At 38.9% G+C, this 17,700-nt stretch overlaps 2 protein-coding genes across 2 annotated transcripts; one reads left to right on the top strand and one right to left on the bottom strand.

Moving 5' to 3' along the window:
• Positions 1–908: 908 nt before the first annotated feature.
• On the bottom strand, positions 909–7,144 carry LOC135465852 (large ribosomal subunit protein uL29m-like). The gene is made up of 5 exons (XM_064743214.1): positions 7,044–7,144; positions 5,101–5,216; positions 4,220–4,280; positions 3,056–3,152; positions 909–2,040 (listed from the first exon to the last, which is right to left on the bottom strand). The coding sequence occupies exons 1-5, from the start codon at positions 7,133–7,135 to the stop codon at positions 1,687–1,689; spliced, it is 720 nt and encodes a 239-aa protein (XP_064599284.1). The 5' UTR covers positions 7,136–7,144; the 3' UTR covers positions 909–1,686.
• Positions 7,145–7,496: 352 nt separating this feature from the next.
• Positions 7,497–17,495, top strand: LOC135465587 (prohibitin-2-like). The gene is made up of 8 exons (XM_064742849.1): positions 7,497–7,699; positions 9,323–9,404; positions 10,403–10,482; positions 11,355–11,479; positions 13,030–13,215; positions 13,551–13,658; positions 15,182–15,259; positions 16,181–17,495. The coding sequence occupies exons 1-8, from the start codon at positions 7,570–7,572 to the stop codon at positions 16,289–16,291; spliced, it is 900 nt and encodes a 299-aa protein (XP_064598919.1). The 5' UTR covers positions 7,497–7,569; the 3' UTR covers positions 16,292–17,495.
• Positions 17,496–17,700: the final 205 nt, after the last annotated feature.

Here is a 17,700-nt window from a genome sequence, read left to right on the forward strand (position 1 = left end):
GTCTGAAAAACAGCGTCTGGAAAACAAAAAGTCATTTAGAATAGATGAATGGATAAAATTGAGAATCTGAACGTTTGTGAACTAGGGAAGTTTCTAAAGCAAAGAAGTGCCCTTTGTGCCTCTCAAGAAGGGTAAGACAGGTGATCAGTAAATTAATGTCAACAACAGTTGCCTAACATTTTTTCACAAGTCACCTGACACAGTAGGACTGTTTTGCCTTTGTCGACAAGAGTTCCAACTCGAAACTCCCCTATTGCTGAGTTTCCCAATTTTTCTGATTTATGGTTGGAGAAACACAAGTAAACCACAGGGGCCGATTTCACAAAGCCATTTTTGAGTCAAAATTGGAAACCTCCTCACGAGGCTTTGTTTTGTTAATGAAAGCTAAAATTTTGAGACATTTGCCTGAAGATGACAATGATGAGGTGGACAGAATTTTACATTCCCAAGTCCAAAAATAAGCTTTAACACGGTATTTTACATTTTGACAAGTCAGAAATTGCTTTGTGAAATCGGTCCCAGAATTTTGTCAGATACCTGACAATTTCCTAACATGTCAACAAGTTTTCATTTATATACACTGGTGAACAGGTTCATTGTTGTGAAAACAGGAGTAAACCACCGACCTTTGGCGAGTTACTCTCCAACCTTTCCACAAATGGTCCTCAGTGAATTTCATGTAAAACCACACAAGTGAGAACTGTCAAGCGTTGGAACCACTGTCACCATGGAAGCAGGTAAATCTCGAAAATTCCCAACAATGAGATTAAACCAGCATCTTGCATGATCTAGCTATATCCTTTTACCTCAACAAGACTTTAAATGGTCAGAGTTCAAACAAAAATTTGAGTTTTATTGTACTTTAAGAATTTATGCACAATAACAGGTACTCCACTTGTTCCACAACAACAAAAAAACAATTTAACCACACTGACTCTGGTGCCTGCATGATGAGATTTCACAGAGAGAAATTCTGGGATCAATAAGTATCATAATGACTGTAGGATGTGCAGTCTTCTGATATAAAGCCCACTCACATTTGTTCTGTGGCCATTATTTAGACAAAATGTCATGAGAGTTTACAGCACATGGGTTCAGGGCGCTAATTTTCACTCCAGGTACATGTATGGGACTTGACCTACCAGTGACATGAAAGATTTGTTTTATACAAATTTTACATTGCAATTTATATTCCCTTCTCCTTTAACTCTGATGGCAAAGAAGAAAACTGAGGAACTAAAAATAACAAGTGCCACTTTTAAAATGTTGGTGTTTTGTTAGCCATAGGAAGCCGGTTCAACTTTAAACTTCAAAGGCCAGTGGTAACTGGCCACAGCTGCTCTGTTGTAGAGAGTGTAGTGGCGCACAGCCTGAAATGTGAATGTGGCCTGTGATCAAATGTGAAATGATCACACACTAATCATTTCAATGGCACCATAATTACTGCATCAGCAAACAGTACTGGTTACTATAATATTTTTTCACTGCATAAAGAGATGTCACCATACTTCAGTTATCTCCAAACTCTTGAATTGAAGTATAGTATGTAATGTGCTTTATCTTTGTCTTGTTTTATTTATTTATTTATTGGATTGGTGTTTTACGCCGTACTCAAGAATATTTCACTTATAAGACGGCAGCCAGGATTATGGTGGGTGGAAACGGTGTCCTCTTGTTTTACAACCACTACCATCCTTCTTTTGGCGGATCCTCAATGTCAATATGTGGAAAGCGCTTCCTTAACTCTGCAATGCGACGCTTCTCCTTGGCATGTGCGCGATGGCGATCTTTACGGAGTTTTTCCGCGTACAGATGAATGTACTTTCCTCGTATCTTCGTGTAAGGTGGGTGCAATGCCTTGTGCATTTTGTTCATGAAAGGCGGGATGAAATGCTCTCTGGTCTGCCGTTTTACTTTCAGTCCTAATATGTTTCTGTCTTCTACTATTTCGGGTTTTCCAGTCTTGCCAGTTTCCAAAAGGTTATAAGCTTCATTCCTTTCGTCCACGACTGACAACAAATTCTTCATACTCTCGTCCACCTGTGGACAGTAACAGATACAGACCAAAATTACAAGGCAATTTCCTTTGGGCATCACATTTCATTACAGATTTGATTTCTTGACCAACTTGAGAAACTTTGATTTCCAATACTGACAACTATCTGAAGTCCAATAAAAACGAAGAAAAATGAGACTTGGCCATTCCCAACTTAAGGCGTCTAGCCCCAGTGCTCTACAAACTCCTCAGTACAATCAGCTTAACGGAGAATCAAGATGGATGTATTTCGTGATAATGATTGCACTTGTTTTCAAAAATTTCTAAAATTGAAAGTAACTGTTTTAGCAGGAGTTGAAGCATAAACTAAGGTATGCACTAAGGAAAGGATTCCTATTTCTAGGGTAGATACAAGAGAAACAGGAGATGAACTCTAAACGTATTTATTTATTTATTTTATCGGTGTTTTACGCCGTACTCAAAAATATTTCACTTATACGACAGCAGCCAGCATTATGGTGGGAGGAAATCGGGCATAGTCTGGGGACAACCCACGACCATCTGCAGGTTGCTGGAAGACCTTCCCACGTATGTGAGTTCAAGTCCAGCATGAGCTGGACTTGAACTCACAACGACCGCATTGGTGTAAACATATTGTAGCCTCTGTATCTATGTATTTACTGTAAATTCAAATGGCATCTACAAAACAACTATATGTACATGTAGGTATATGCAGCTGTTGTTGCAACCTAGACATGTGCATGCATGGGAAGACAACATTGTACTCAGCCATTACCGTAATATTAAGAAAAAACTGTCCAAATTCACAATGGGACAAAAAAAAAAAAAAACAGGACATAATGACCTGAAACTTGATCTGTGATTTCATGGTAAAATCATGTACCAAGTTTCAATTCCATGATAAGCCATCATGAAAAAAAAAACAAAAAAAACTCCCTAACCAACCTACCCTTTTTTCCAACTCATATTCTTGGCAATGGGTTATGCCCAACAAAAGATTTTTTGGGCACAGTATGGGAAGTAGTGTCAAGTACCCACCTTGTCTAGTCTCTCTGGACTGGGGAACAATTCACAGGCCCTCTTATACTCATGCTCCATCGTCATCAACATGTTGCGCTCCTTCAACAGTACGTACCTAAACAAAGGCAGAATTATCTGAATCATCTGTCAAGTTACAAGTTATCATATGTATTAACAGAAAACATTTGTTGTCCTAGCACACTTATTTGCAGGTTCAAAAATATTTAGATATGCCACTTATATCATAGCTGCACAATCTTCAGTCGCAGACACTGCCACACGCCAACGTGGCGAGAAACACAATGCAGCATGCCGATATAAAGCATGCCGCATACCTATTGCTGGTCAAATCCATGTTATAACATCTTCCCTTTCCATCGCTACACACAATTTTATTGGATGTTTTCTACGGAGATGGATTTGATCAGGTAGAGGCATGTGGACTGCTTTTCTGCGCTGCAATCAGCACTTTGGTAAATATTTAGATATTTCGACATGCCATGACGACGGCTGCTTAACCCCTGATCAGATACCCCATCACCATGGCGTGTCCAAATACTTACTAGTCAGTGTACTCAGACCAGAAAATCAAGCCTCTGTCAAGCATCTTGGGACAAATTATTGTGATGAGAAACATGTGCTTGGTTATTCTAGGCAGCTGAATTTACGCTCAGGGTTATGAGTCACATGTAATTTTACACTACATTACAGAATGGGAAAAGAAATGAACATTACTTAGTAGGTATAGTAACTTTAGGTACGGTCATTTTCCTATAGCTGGTATAAACAAATTATAGTTGACTTACATCTATATGCATTAGCGGGGGCCTCCTTGGCTCAGTTGGTTAGCGCGCTAGCGCAGCGTAATGTCCCAGGAGTCTCTCACCAATGCGGTCGCTGTGAGTTCAAGTCCAGCTCATGCTGGCTTCCTCTCCCGTCGTAAGTGGGAAGGTTCGCCAGCAACCTGCGGATGGTCGTTGGTTTCCACCCACCATAATGCTGGCCGCCGTCGTATAAGTGAAATATTCTTGAGTACGGCGTAAAACACCAATCAAATAAATAAATAAATATGCATTAGCAACAAAATTAGTGGGCTAACTGATGTTAATTATTCTACACAGTACATAGTTCAGAGTTTTTTAGATTTTCATCAAAACAATGACCAATCTTATAACATCTCACCATAACTTGTGTAGGTCCTCATTGCTTTTGATACGTAATTCATCCAGCTTCCATGGTCGACCTGGAAAGATGTGAGAGAGTTATTCCCCTTACTAAGATACCATGCACTGGTGGGGCTCCTAGGAGGAGCTCAAGGTGGGGGAACATAGTGTTCACTTAAACTAAATCCACTGCTGCCTCCTACTTCCTAGCAACAGCTATTGCTCACTAGCTGTATTCTCATGCAAAGCACTATTAAAGCAACAACTTGTAGCTAAAAGTCTGTAATGGAAATAAAGTTTCTTTACAGAGTGTCAGCATACTATATTCAGTATCTCAGATGGGTTCTGTAGTCTGTTTATAGATTAAAATACATGTGCCCAGCTGCTTCTCCATTTCAAGGTATTCAAGGTACTACAAAAAAAACTTGGAACTTCAGGCTACAAAACTTTTCAACGCCCTGCATGAACTCTCTGACATAATTCACTGGATAATGAATAATTTGTTTCACAAGTGACACGCACATTTTGTTTAATTCTCAGTAACTCATTCATCTTACAGGGCCACTTAAGAATTTGGGGGGGGGGGGGAATTTGAATTGGGAACAGAGGTATGTTTATTTACTTATTTATTTTATTGGTGTTTTACGCCGTACTCAAGAATATTTCACATACACGACGGCAACCAGCATTATGGTGGGTGAAACCCATGACCATCCGCAGGTTGCTGGAAGACCTTCCCACGTACGGCCGGAGAGGAAGCCAGCATGAACTGGACTTGAACTCACAGCGACCGCATTGGTGAGAGACTCCTGGGTCATTACGCTGCGCTAGCGCGCTAACCAACTGAGCCACGGAGGCCCCCTACAGAGGTATTCAATACTGCACAGAGCCTTCTCTCACCACAAGTAATTTCTGACTCTGTCCAGAGTTTCTTGTCCTCAAAGAACTCATCTAGTCCTGGTCGCTTAACAGAGGTGTGAAAGGTAGAACAACGCATTAGATTCAGTCTGCAAAATCTGAAATCAAAATTCGAATCAAAAGTTCAAGAATGCAGTGTCAACATTTTAATGAAGTCTAATAAAATAACACGTAGCCATTTTACGAAAAATTTATTATTACTAATAGATATGTAATTACCTTGAGTGGCCTTACTGAAAACAGGCACTTTTATTGAACAGTGGGTGAGAAGGGTCTTCCTTTCTTTCTGTAAAGTTTATAGCCAAGGATTCATATCTAAACAGCTCAGTTACCGACCACATATCATTAGCTTTCAATATGTAGCTCTCTGTTCATCAGCATATAAAGTCTACAAAGTACACATTGTCTGCACATGTTTATCCCACTCATCAAACAGATAGGAATGAAAGCATAAATGGTTTATCCATTCACAACTCCAGTGAATGTGGCAGTGCATCTGGTTTTTGGAAGACCGGATTTTGGGGTGGGGGTGTGGGGGTGTGTGGAGGGAGGGGAGGAGAGGGAGGGGGGGGGGGGTTATTGCCATTGGCCGTCAACACTGATCATATAATATCGCCACTGTCATCATTTAATTTCACTGAAGTAGAATGCACGTGTTTTCTACATATATTCTTGGGAATGTTATGGCAGAGTCACGTCAATTCCCTGAACAGCCAGCTTTTCAGAATGAACATCTGAGAAGGATCTCACTGACTATCAAAAGGATCAACTTAGTCTTTGCAACTGCCCTATTCTTACAGTGTAAGTAGTACTGGACTACATGTACTTCAAAACATATGGAGGGTGGTGTCATACAATAATTACATCTTTTTTATTCATAAATGCCTTACATTTTGTGTATCTCACCACGAATAATTACAAGTCTTTATGATTGACAGGATCCTGTAACACGGGTCGAAAGTTGGGGGTCATGTGACCACACTTTTGTGTCGAAAACAAAATGGCCGCCCAATGTTAAAGCACTGGGGAAAAGTCCACTTTTTGCCACTTGCCTGTAAGTCCTAGTGGTACAAAATAACATCAGGAAAGCTCTGAAGAAATATTCAGACTATCTGGAAAGCTCGAAATTATACAAATCCAACGGATACATGATTGCTGACAGAGATTCAAAAATAGACATATTCCTACACAATAAAGCTGGGAGGACCATTTTCTTCACCCATGCTGTTTGTTACTAAGGAGATCATGTGGTATCTATCTTCTGATCTCTTGTCTCTTACAGAATAACTCACAGTGCTTGAAGTTTGATGATTATTCCACGAGATTTATTCATCTATTTGATTGGTGTTTTATACCGTACCGCCAGCATTATGGTGGGTGGAATCTGGGTAGAGCCTGGGGGAAACCCACCACCATTCGCAGGTTGCTGCCAGACCTTCCCACGTACAACCGGAGAGAATTATTTCATGAAATAATGAATTCATAGTGCTGCAGTAACGTTGTAGCTGCTGTGAGCCAATCATCAGCAGCCTCTTTGGTCATGTGACTATAGTACTAGAGGTGAACACAAAGTGGATTTAACCCAAGAGAAATAGACTCTGAAGACGATTTACGCATACAAAATGAAACGTATAGCTTTTAGTTTCAAAGACAGTCCTTCTGAAAAAGCAATCAGAATGTATTTAGACTTCAGATGACAGTTTCAATGTAGTGTAGTACTTTAAACTTTAGAAATCTGCAATAATCAGAATTCTGCTCATTTAGCTCCATGTTATTTATCATCTCCTGCTCCTTACGACGAACCCAGGTGCTCGAAACAAAAATTTGTCATAGTTTTCACTATTAAATTCACTTTAACTGGAGAAGACACTTCTACTGAGAGAAGGAATTTGCATTGTGACTGTCTGCATCTGACTGGCCATTACCTGCTAGCTGGGTTTGTGAAAGCAGAGTTTAGCACGTGTGAATTCAATGAAAACAAAACTCGACAACATCGCGATGTCCAGTGAGCTGCCATTTTGACTTCAGCCGATTTTCTACAGAGTTCCGGCTTAGTACCTCTGCTGCTCAGTTTCCCAGAGATTGATAATCTTAAAATAATCCCATGTGCCTTTTTGTTTTTTCCAACAAAAATATGGTTGTATGTGAAAGATTCTTATTTATTCTGTATAATATGTGAAGGTTTACCACTATATTGGCATTTTACAACACAAAAAGCTTTTTGGTGGATCTCATGGGAATCAATATACGGCCTACTTGTGGACCGTTGACACCGTAGACAACTATCCGACATTTTACGGAGATTGGCGGCTTGAAACGAACAAATTTAAACCAATGAAATCGTTTCGATTTGTTGACTGCGGTCAGAACTTCCGTTGTATGGCATCCCCATGCTTTCTGCTCGACCTTGCATCAGGCCTTTTTGGTGAAATAGAGATAAAACTTTAAATCATGGATCAGAAGAAACTAGGAGACCTTGCTGGGCGTTTGAAGGGCGGTGGAAAAGGAATGGGAGCTGGACTTGGGCTTCTGGCAGCAGCTGGTGGATTAGTATATGCAGCTGCTCAGTCGATTTACACAGGTACCACAATGACCGAAAACTTTGCCAAGTTACCAAACAACAACGACAATATTTGTTTGAATTTTTAGTTATTTTGTTGGTCATTTACGCCGTTGTTTGAATTAATCAAACAATTTGCTGTAGTTTTGGTGTCTAAGGTGGTAAGTCTAGTTAAAATTAACACTGGTAAAGTGGTATATTCCAGTTCCACGTTGGATATACAAATAGTACTTGTATGGAAGAAAGGGAAATTGGGGATGTGTGAAGTTGAGGTTGCTGTCACGTGGATTTGCATTGAAATTTTAAGAACGAGTTCATCAGACAACACATGCAGCAACCTTGTCTTCAGAACAACCAAGATACCTCTTAACAGGAGTAGGCAATTTGGTTTTCAGTGATTTGCCACATAACCTGTTTCGTTCTAAGTCATTTTTTGTACCTTGTTTCAGATACATGTGCGCAGAGCACATATGATTATATGACAGAACCCATAGTATAATAAGGAATGTGTGTACATAAGTTGTTTTTTTTTTGCAAATGAAATCTCACATTAACTTAATTAATAAGAAGGTATCCAGAAATATTGGCATCATCAAACACATTCAAGCAAATGTCAATAAAAGAAGACTGCTTATTTTGCACTACTCTCTGATATATTTCCTTATCTTCCTATGCAAATGTTTTATGGGGTAACACATACATGAGTCATCTCCATCCCTTAGTAATTCTTCAGAAACGCATCATCCGCCTCATCACTTTCTCACAAAGACTGGATCATGCGGCTCCAATATTTAAGAACCTCAAAATCTTTCCATTTGCACAAATACACAGATACTCATCCTTGCTACTCGCACATAAATTCACTTACCAATCACCCTCTCTTCCTCACAAATTTCATCAGCTGTTCAAAAGACAATCTGACGTTCACAATTACCAAACCAGATCCTATTCTTTCAAGGTCCATGTGATTTTTCTAACTTCAAATCTATCCACACATTTCATCAGATCATCAGCCCCAAGGGAGTAGAATAAACTTCCTCCAAACCTCAAAGTAATCAATGTCACGTCTTTATTCAAATCCAGGTTAAAAGATTTTTTAATTAACAATATTTGATCCACATTAGTCATGCAATCTATGAGACAGAAGGTGTCGCACAAAATATTATTCACACTATTGTATTGTTAGCTCATGTAGTTTTGTAGTGTTACATTTCTATGTGAGTTTTTTCCTAAGTAAATTTGTTAGTTTTTTAATACAATTGTTCAGTAATTATCGCTCCTCACCAACCATGTATTACTATTTGATAATAATGAGTCAGGGATAGAACAAGTCCCTCAGATTTTATTCCCGCCGTTTACGAGATATGTAATTATATATATATTTATGTATGGTGAATAAACATTCAATTCACTTCATTTTTAAAAAAAAGCAGAAATTAGTAAAACAATTTTGGCTGTTGGAAAGATTTGACATTAAAAAGCATGTGGAAAGCTACATGTAAACACAAACATAGTCTTTACACATCCAGTGATATTTGCTCATGTGCATATGAAGCCTTTTGTTGAAAATTTTTTAACCTAACAGCTGCTTTCTGTTGGTAAATGCTGCATCATTAACACCATGGTTTTCTTTCTTTCTTTCAGTTGATGGTGGTCACAGAGCTATTATTTTCAGTCGTATTGGAGGAGTAAAGAATGACATTTTTACAGAGGGAATCCACTTCAGGTACGTAAGCAGCATACAGTTTTGTCAGAACACAGATAGCAACCAATTGAAAACTTCACCTTTTACTTTGTTCCATCATGTTTCATCAGAAAGGCCAAACAGAATCTGTTGAAGTGTTTTGTGTATGTATGCATGGGCTATTACATCATACTTAACAATTTTTGGATACAGTGAAGACTAGAGTGCCGTGTTTACATATAACTTTCTGCATAACTACTTACGTTAATTCATTCATGCATCCCTGAATGAGGCTGGCCAAATCTGGAGGAGGACCTTTTCAGATGTCACTTTGTAGTCCATCTGAGAAAAACGTGTGACACATGTAAGAAGAACGTCTTATTTACAGTGTTTTTCGTTTTATGTAAGTTGAACATCTCTCTCAGGGCATAATCCAGCCCTTCTCAGCGTCAGATTACTGGATGCTGTCGTTCCCTCGAAGTGCCCTTTGTGTCAGAAAAGAAGAAAAAAAAAGAAACAGCCCGAATTCATTTTAAGACTTGGATTAACTACATAGTCGTAGAAATGTATGAGAATCAAAATGTTCAACAATGAGGTGCCCTTCACCGATGGTTCCACTCCCTGCCCTTCTGAGGCCAGATTAGGCCCAGTCTCTTTATTTTGAATAAATGAAAAAGCAGTAAAAGCATGTGATAATGGGAAACCTAATGGCACTAAAAGGTGCGTGGAAATCAACAGGTGAATAGCACCCTTGTCTTCATGATTCCCACCAGTTCTGTTTCAATGCTCTGATCTCTCAGTGCTGAGCCCAAAAAACGAGGCAGCAACAAGCTTGAAGCAACCACTAATTGGCAAAAGTCCTGAAAACCAGATATTTCTTCATTTATTATATTCATATTGATTTGGTTGTAAATTGAGAGTGAGGATGTCAGTTCTGAGCAGTTCATGAATTTGTCTGATACATTTTGCATGTGGATTGTATTCTTGTTTTATTTACCTTTGTTTTATTTATTTATTTATTTATTTAATTTTTTTTGCAGAGTCCCGTGGTTTCATTATCCTATCATTTATGACATTAGATCCAGGCCGAGAAAAATCTCTTCTCCAACTGGTAGCAAAGGTAAGCAAACTGATGGTTGCCTATAAAACCTGTACAATGCTGCACCATTTGACATATTCATAGCACCAGTGAAGGCTGAGTTAGATAATTTACAACGCTAAAAAATATGAAGTTATCAGTCAGACAGCCGTTCATGTGACTTTTCCTTCTGTGAGCGGCTTGTATGCTTTTATCTTAGACATGATAGACAGGCTATCAATATTTCGTTGTATTCATTTTAATCCCAAGAAGATCTTTCGTGTACTCCAAGTACTCTGGTGTCGAGCATAAGTGCTTAAAATTAGAATTAAAAGTTGGAAATTTTATGTGAACGTCACAAAATGTCATTCTTGCAAGATGGCACTTAGGATAAAATGATGTGATATGGAAAATTTGGCTTCCATTACACTTGTTTTAAATTTGTTGGACTTGTGTAGTAGTCTGTGTAAAAGTGTGCCTGTGTGCAGTGCAAACTGGTGAAGCTTACATATATTTATAAACTCATAAATGACAGTAGTAGCATTGCCTTATGTAAAGAACATTATTAGTGTTACTAACGATGTCTGAATGTTGAACTATGTAATAATTGCTGAAGACATGAATCAAGCAATTCATAATTGTATATGCATGCATGTTACTGATTTTCATTTTTGAATACATTTCTTTACTCTCATGGTTGCCTCCCTTGCCTAGTCGGATTTACAGATGGTCCTTATTCATTGTCCTAGCCAGATATGATGATTTTTGGCTTGTGTGTATGTAATTAATGTTACTTGTAGTGAGAGTAATGATAGAATGTTGGATCTCTACATTAATATTATATGTTCACTTTATTTTGCCTAGTATGTTACTTCACATTTGTATTCTCTTGGTTACCTCCCTTACTTTGTCAGATTTACAGATGGTGAATATTTCTCTGCGTGTGTTGTCGCGGCCAGATCAAATGATGTTACCAACCATGTACAGACAGCTAGGCACCGACTTTGATGAACGAGTTTTGCCGTCCATAACAAATGAGGTACAGCCACTTGATAGTCTAACTGTAAAAACCGGCCCGGATAGCACAGTTGGTAGAGCGTCCGCTTCGGAACTGGTAGATCCAGGATCAATCCTTGATCGAGTCACACCTAAGACTTTAAAAGAGGAAGTTGTAACTTCCTCGTTTGGCGTTCAGCATGAAGGGGATAGTGCAATGACTGGTTGACCCGTATCAGTATAATGGCTCGGGCGGGGCGGCTTACTTGCCTTCGGTAAGTCGTCTCAGTGAAGCAGCACTAAATAAAAGAGCGGTGGAAATCCGTCCTGCAACAAGGAGGCACATTACACATGCATGCACCCTAAGGATTCCTTCGTCGTCATATGACTGAAAAATTGTTGAGTACGACGTTAAACCCCAAGCACTCACTCACTAACTGTAAAAAAAGGAATCTGTATTTACTTCTACTTTTCATACTAGCTTGATATATTTGCTGAGAACTCAAGGTGTTTGTTGGTGGTGTTGTGGTGTTGTGCTGTTCTGATAGCACAGTTTCAATCCTGGGTTGGGTCACACCTGACCATACAGCATAAAGGGGATAGTGCAAAGACTGGTTGACCTGTATTTAGTATAATGGCTCGGGTGGGGAGGCTTACTTGCCTTCGGTAAGGTGTCTCAGTAAAGCAGCACTAGATAAGAGCGGTGGAAATCTGTCCTGTAACAAGGAGACACATTACATACACTCTAAGAACTCCATCGTCGTCATATGGCTGAAAATTGTTAAGTATGATGTTAAACCCCAAGCACTCACTCACTCACTCAGTTAAGTTGGGGGCGGGGGGAATGGTGGGGTTTAGTGCACTGTTTGGTACCCCAAAAATTGCGCATATGAGTTAGGCAAGGATGATATTACAAATCTTTCACAGGCCTTTGCCTGTTTTTTTTTTTTTTTGAACAGTTGTCTGATTATCGCACACCTTGCAAAAGACCAGGAATGTGATTAGCACACCTAAGTTTATTCTCTCCAGAGTTCTGATTTTTTCAGGTGTGTCTTACCAGCAAACCTAGGCTATGTCTTAGGAGAGCTTACATGGGAGTGTGATTCGAAAATTCAAAGTCAAACGGCCACTGTACTACCATATTTCTTGTAATTTTTGGGACACCTGGTCTGATTATAATGGCCAGTATGAATGTAATTGTAGCAGGAATATTGAGTTTCTTTTTTCTCACATAAACAAATGTAATATTCTACGTTCAACATTACTAATATCTGTCCCAAAAATTGGAAGATTTGGGGTGGGTGGTAAAATTTAAGGTGAATAATATCTTATTCAAACAAATCTTTTCAATGCAGTAGTACCGTAAGTGGGAAGGTCTGCCAGCAACCTGCGGATGGTCGTGGGTTTCCCCCACCATAATGCTGGCCGCCGTCGTATAAGTGAAATATTCTTGAGTACGGCGTAAAACACCAATCAAAAAAAAAAAAAAAATCAATGCAGTAGTACATGTGTGAAGCACAATATTGATTTTGAAGAAGTTAGAGTCCAGTAAAAGAAAAAAAAATGCTTAATGTTTCTTTTTTGGCACTTCAGGTATTGAAGAGTGTGGTTGCAAAGTTTAATGCATCACAGCTGATAACACAGCGTCAGCAAGTCAGTCTTCTTATCAGGAGAGAACTGACAGAGCGAGCTAAAGACTTCAACATTATCCTTGATGACGTGTCCATCACTGAGCTCAGTTTTAGCCGAGAGTACACAGCAGCTGTGGAGTCCAAACAGGTGAGCCATCAGTGACCATGAGGGGTTTCTATTTTTGCAGATAACGCACCATCCCTGGTTAAACGATTTAAGGTATTGTTGAATGGAGATGGTAGGTTATTCAGCAGTTCTGTTATGGATATGAATTCAGCGCCAGGAACTTGATAAAAGGAGACTGGGCATTAGTGCGTTTCCAACCTGCAGACGGTTGTGGGATTTCCCATGAGCCCTCCTCGTTTTTCTCCCACCGTAATTCTGGCAGCTGTCGTATAAGTGAAACATTCTTGAGTACGGTAAAAGTAAAACACCAATGAAATAAAGAAATGAATTAATAATTGTTTTATTTTGACTGACAGGTTGCCCAACAAGAGGCTCAGCGTGCCCAGTTTGTTGTGGAGAGAGCCAAACAAGAACGACAACAAAAAATAGTCCAGGCAGAGGGTGAAGCTCAAGCTGCTAAAATGATATCCTTTGAAAATGATGAGACTTCTGCATCTGCATGATCACTGACCCGCCCCCCCCCCCCCTTTCCTGCCCCACCCCCCTGCCTTCAAAAAAAGCAAAACAAAACAAAATAAGAAAACAAACAGAAAAATCAAAAATTGTTCATGACTAAGTTGCTCATTTTGCCACATTCTACGAGCTGTATAGTCTTATAAAAGTTTTTGAGGTTTGTTTGAAAGTAAAGATGACATCCTTCTGGAAATGTGTTAGTTTAAGTACCAAAAGTTACAGTTTGTTACATTTATTTGCCTATAAAAATGAAACAAATTGGGCAAAATTATCGTGTATACGCTAAATTTTCCTGCAGGCATTATACCAGGGGACGGAAAACTCTTTTTCTTTCCGATATCATTTCTGCCAAGTGATGATGACGTGAATCTGACGCTCAGAATCGGGTGAGACGTAACCAGAGTTAAGAAGTCGCCTGTAATCTTGGTTCCCTTGCAGAGCTGGCGAGCGGGACTGTAAGGCCGGGCGTAGAGTTGGGAGCATAGAGGTCAGAGGTCGTTTGACTGTAGTACTGTCACCTGACTGATCTGCCATGTGCTGATAGAATTTAAAGGGGATGTTGGTTTATTAATTTTTTTTTTTTGTGTTTTTGCTACTCTCACATTCAACCGATTTCTGTGTTTGTGATTCTGTCTTTAGTAATCTGATGGCAGATTAAATTCTTTTAAAAAGGAGCATTCTTTTTGCTAGGAGTACTTTAAAAATCCCAATGCATTCATAAAGATTATGAATGTAGCTGACATGCAAAGTAATCTGGCAAGTTGTGTGTTTGAGGTGACTAGCCTACCTATTGGGTGGAAGATCACTTTACACAGTGGTCTCTCATTCCATCCCACTACTTTTCCAGACTTTTTCAAATGGCTCATTGTATAGAATTCAATCTTGGTACATGAATTCACCATAACAAGTTGCATATCAGGTTCGAGTTTTAGACTCCTACGTCAAGTGTGGACAAATTATGATGTTTTCGGACTTGAGCAGTTTTCCAGACTTGCATGTTTTTCCAAACGGTTCATCTTATAGAATTGAAACCTGTTACATGGCTTCACAGCAAATCAAAGATCAAGTTTGTTCCCTACATACTGTGTAGTTCATCAGGCCAAACTTCAAAATCTGTTTGTTTTGAGTAACTCACCTATGTCTGTTTTTGAGCTTGTTTTGCCATTTTTTAAAAAATTTTTTTAATTCATTTTTTAAAATTGAAACCAGAATAACTTAAAGTTATTCTGTTAAAGTTAAAGTGTCTGACTGGATTTTCAACCCAAATTATTGCCATATATGATCTGTTGTGGGTTTTGACAGTTATTAGTCTGATGGCTCAAACCTATAGGGGACATGGCAAACTGCCTGCCCAAAATTCACAACCTGTTAGTTACTCAAAACAAACAGATTTTTAATTTTGGCCTGATAAACTACATGTAGATCCCAGTGTAAGATCTGTCCAATATGCTGTGTTGACCTTGACCTTGGTGACATAGGGCAGGCCATCAGTCAGAATCCAGGTTACCTGAAGCTGAGAAAGATCAGAGCTGCGCAGAACATTGCCAGAACAGTGAGTTGTGTGAACACCAGCAGTGATTGCTCAGCCAGCTTTCAATGACCTTCAATGACCACATATTTATCTAGAGCTAAAAATTCTGTTTGTTGCTGTGTTTAAATTTTTTTTTACCTTAGTGTTAAGACGTGTGATGAACATGGGCCCAGTAACATAAGTCCATTGATAAGTCCATTTGATTTTGCCTTGTCAGTATTATTGGCTTCAGATGTCGTCAGGCTTAAGTGGGATATTGTTGATCCTACAATACATGTAGTGGTACATATATGTGGTTTCCTCTAGGCAATGTCCAGACTCTGCCAGACTTCATTTTGTTTCCTCCATGCTGTGTTTAGTTTCTTCTATGCTATATTTAGTTTCCTCCATGCTATATTTAGATTCTGCCATGATATATTTAGTTCCCTCCATGTTGTATTTAGTTTCTATGAGGCTGTATATTTCCCTCAGGCTAATCCTGACTGCTGTCGTTCAAGTGATATATTCTTAATTGTGACCACAAATAATCAGTTTCTTGCTGCTGTAATGCTGTTTGCTTTGAGCATGGTGCAAAACACCAGTCAAGCAAGCAACAGCAAAGATCAGGTGAAATAAATAAATAAGTCATCAATATTGATCAGTTCAGCACTGTGATGCCTGAGGTAGAGAGTCCTCATCATGAGCGGGAATCCTTGACTTGAAAACTGGCTGCCTTGTACGCCCTGTGCGGAAAATAAAAGGCGAAGTATTGGCCTTACAATCTCAGTATGCAATGACTGAATACAGAGTCTGCCCCTAATTTACATGTACCTTCAATTTGCTCCAAGCTACAATGTAGTTTCAATTTGCATTTGTAGGATAAATAATTTGCATGCATGCTCAGATTTTGGTAACTGAGATTTATCTTTGATGCTTGAAATTTCGTTTTCATATTTTTTACAGGTGGCAACCTCACAGAACCGTGTGTATTTGAATGCAGGGTCATTGATGTTAAACATCTTAGATGCAGAGTTTGACACATCAGCAGAAGCGCTATCAAAGAAGAGAAAGTAGTTCACACGTAGACAATTTGATCAATGCATCTAATTTTGTTTTATCAGTCTGCGTTAGTTATCTCCCCTGAAAGAATTTCTCATTATTTTGCGCTAATTTCTAAATACATATAGATGTATTACCTACATGTTGATATTGTCCCACTGATGTTTTCAGGATTAAGTGTAAAATACATTTGGAATGGCTTAAAAGTGGATAGACTGTTAAGCTTGTATGATGTTACTGGAAATGTCATCCAGGATATAGGTGAATTGCAGGATCAAACCTAGTAACCATGGTTTGAAAAGTGAAATAATCTTAAATCGTTGCACATCTGAGAATTTATTGGTACACGGGAAATGCTTTGTTACCACATAGTTCATTTAAGGAGGAGGTCAGCTATGATTGCTGGTAAATCTGAGACTATTATACAGGTTGCACTAAAAATGTTGTCAGAATGTGAAGTTAAATTGATATTCAAATTGGTGATACAATTTCGGGACTTGCATGGGTTTCATTTGTGAAGACTGACTTCTGCCTGTGTTATCTTACCACTGTAACTGCCAACAATCATAGTGCTGCTGTTGACAAATTTTCTTGTTTTGAGATATATTGAACTATATTAAAAATAAATAAGAGTAAATAATAGGCAATGAGAGTGGGAATATTTCACTTTTGTTCATGGTCTGCTTTGAAATAAGCATTGTTATAACCAATTTTGAAAATCATAGAAGTCTCTCTTTGAATTTTTATCAAGAGAACAAATATTTCTATAGTGCTTAAACATTTAGCGTTTTGTTCTGGTATGCCTTTAAGTGATATTGTCAACACCAGTATTGTAAGCGCATGTAAATGAATAAATGGGGATTTACTCTAATCTCCTTACGGCTAATCCTTTCTAGAAAATCGTTTCTGCGTAAAGTGCTGAGTTATTGATGTAGTGCTACATCGTAGATAGTGTATACTGAGTGCATATATATGCACAATTCTGAGAGAAATGTTAACCGACCAAACTGAGACAGATGTAGGGTCATTTTTTCGTCTTTTTTTTTAAATGAATGAAACATTGTAATATAAAGAAAATGGCTTCCTTGAATATGTTAACCAAGAACAAAGTGTGTGTGTCTTTAGGGATTTTGTCATTCTTCGAACATACACAACTGTTCCTATTCTAATGGATGCTTATCTTGCGGATCATGTCATTGAATAAATCCATCTTGACTTATTTCGACTTCACTTGTATATTGTGCCGTCGCCGTCGTCCCCCGTTTTCCGCGGTAAAGTCGGAAGTCCCAAGATCAAACCCGGGTCGGGTCATACACGTACGAAAGATTTTAAAAATGGTATTTGTTGCTGCCTCGCTAGGCGCTCAGCGCTGAGAGGCCAGAGCAAGGAAACATGACTGGTTGGCCCGGTGTGTTGACTGGGAG

This window comes from Liolophura sinensis, chromosome 5, assembly GCF_032854445.1.
Source record: "Liolophura sinensis isolate JHLJ2023 chromosome 5, CUHK_Ljap_v2, whole genome shotgun sequence".
Classification (NCBI taxonomy): Eukaryota; Metazoa; Mollusca; class Polyplacophora; order Chitonida; family Chitonidae; genus Liolophura; species Liolophura sinensis.

Bases quoted from the DNA above. Each gene is read 5' to 3' on its own strand.
- LOC135465852 (XM_064743214.1), bottom strand. From the start codon at position 7,135: ATGGCAGCTCACTGGACATCGCGATGTTGTCGAGTTTTGTTTTCATTG. The intron at 4,281-5,100 runs GTGAGAGAAGGC...ACATCTTTCCAG, and splicing joins AGAGTCAGAAATTACTTGTG to GTCGACCATGGAAGCTGGAT. The intron at 2,041-3,055 runs GTGGGTACTTGA...TACTGTCCACAG, and splicing joins GTCCAGAGAGACTAGACAAG to GTGGACGAGAGTATGAAGAA.
- LOC135465587 (XM_064742849.1), top strand. From the start codon at position 7,570: ATGGATCAGAAGAAACTAGGAGACCTTGCTGGGCGTTTGAAGGGCGGT. The intron at 9,405-10,402 runs GTACGTAAGCAG...TTTTTTTTGCAG, and splicing joins ACAGAGGGAATCCACTTCAG to AGTCCCGTGGTTTCATTATC. The intron at 11,480-13,029 runs GTACAGCCACTT...TTGGCACTTCAG, and splicing joins TGCCGTCCATAACAAATGAG to GTATTGAAGAGTGTGGTTGC.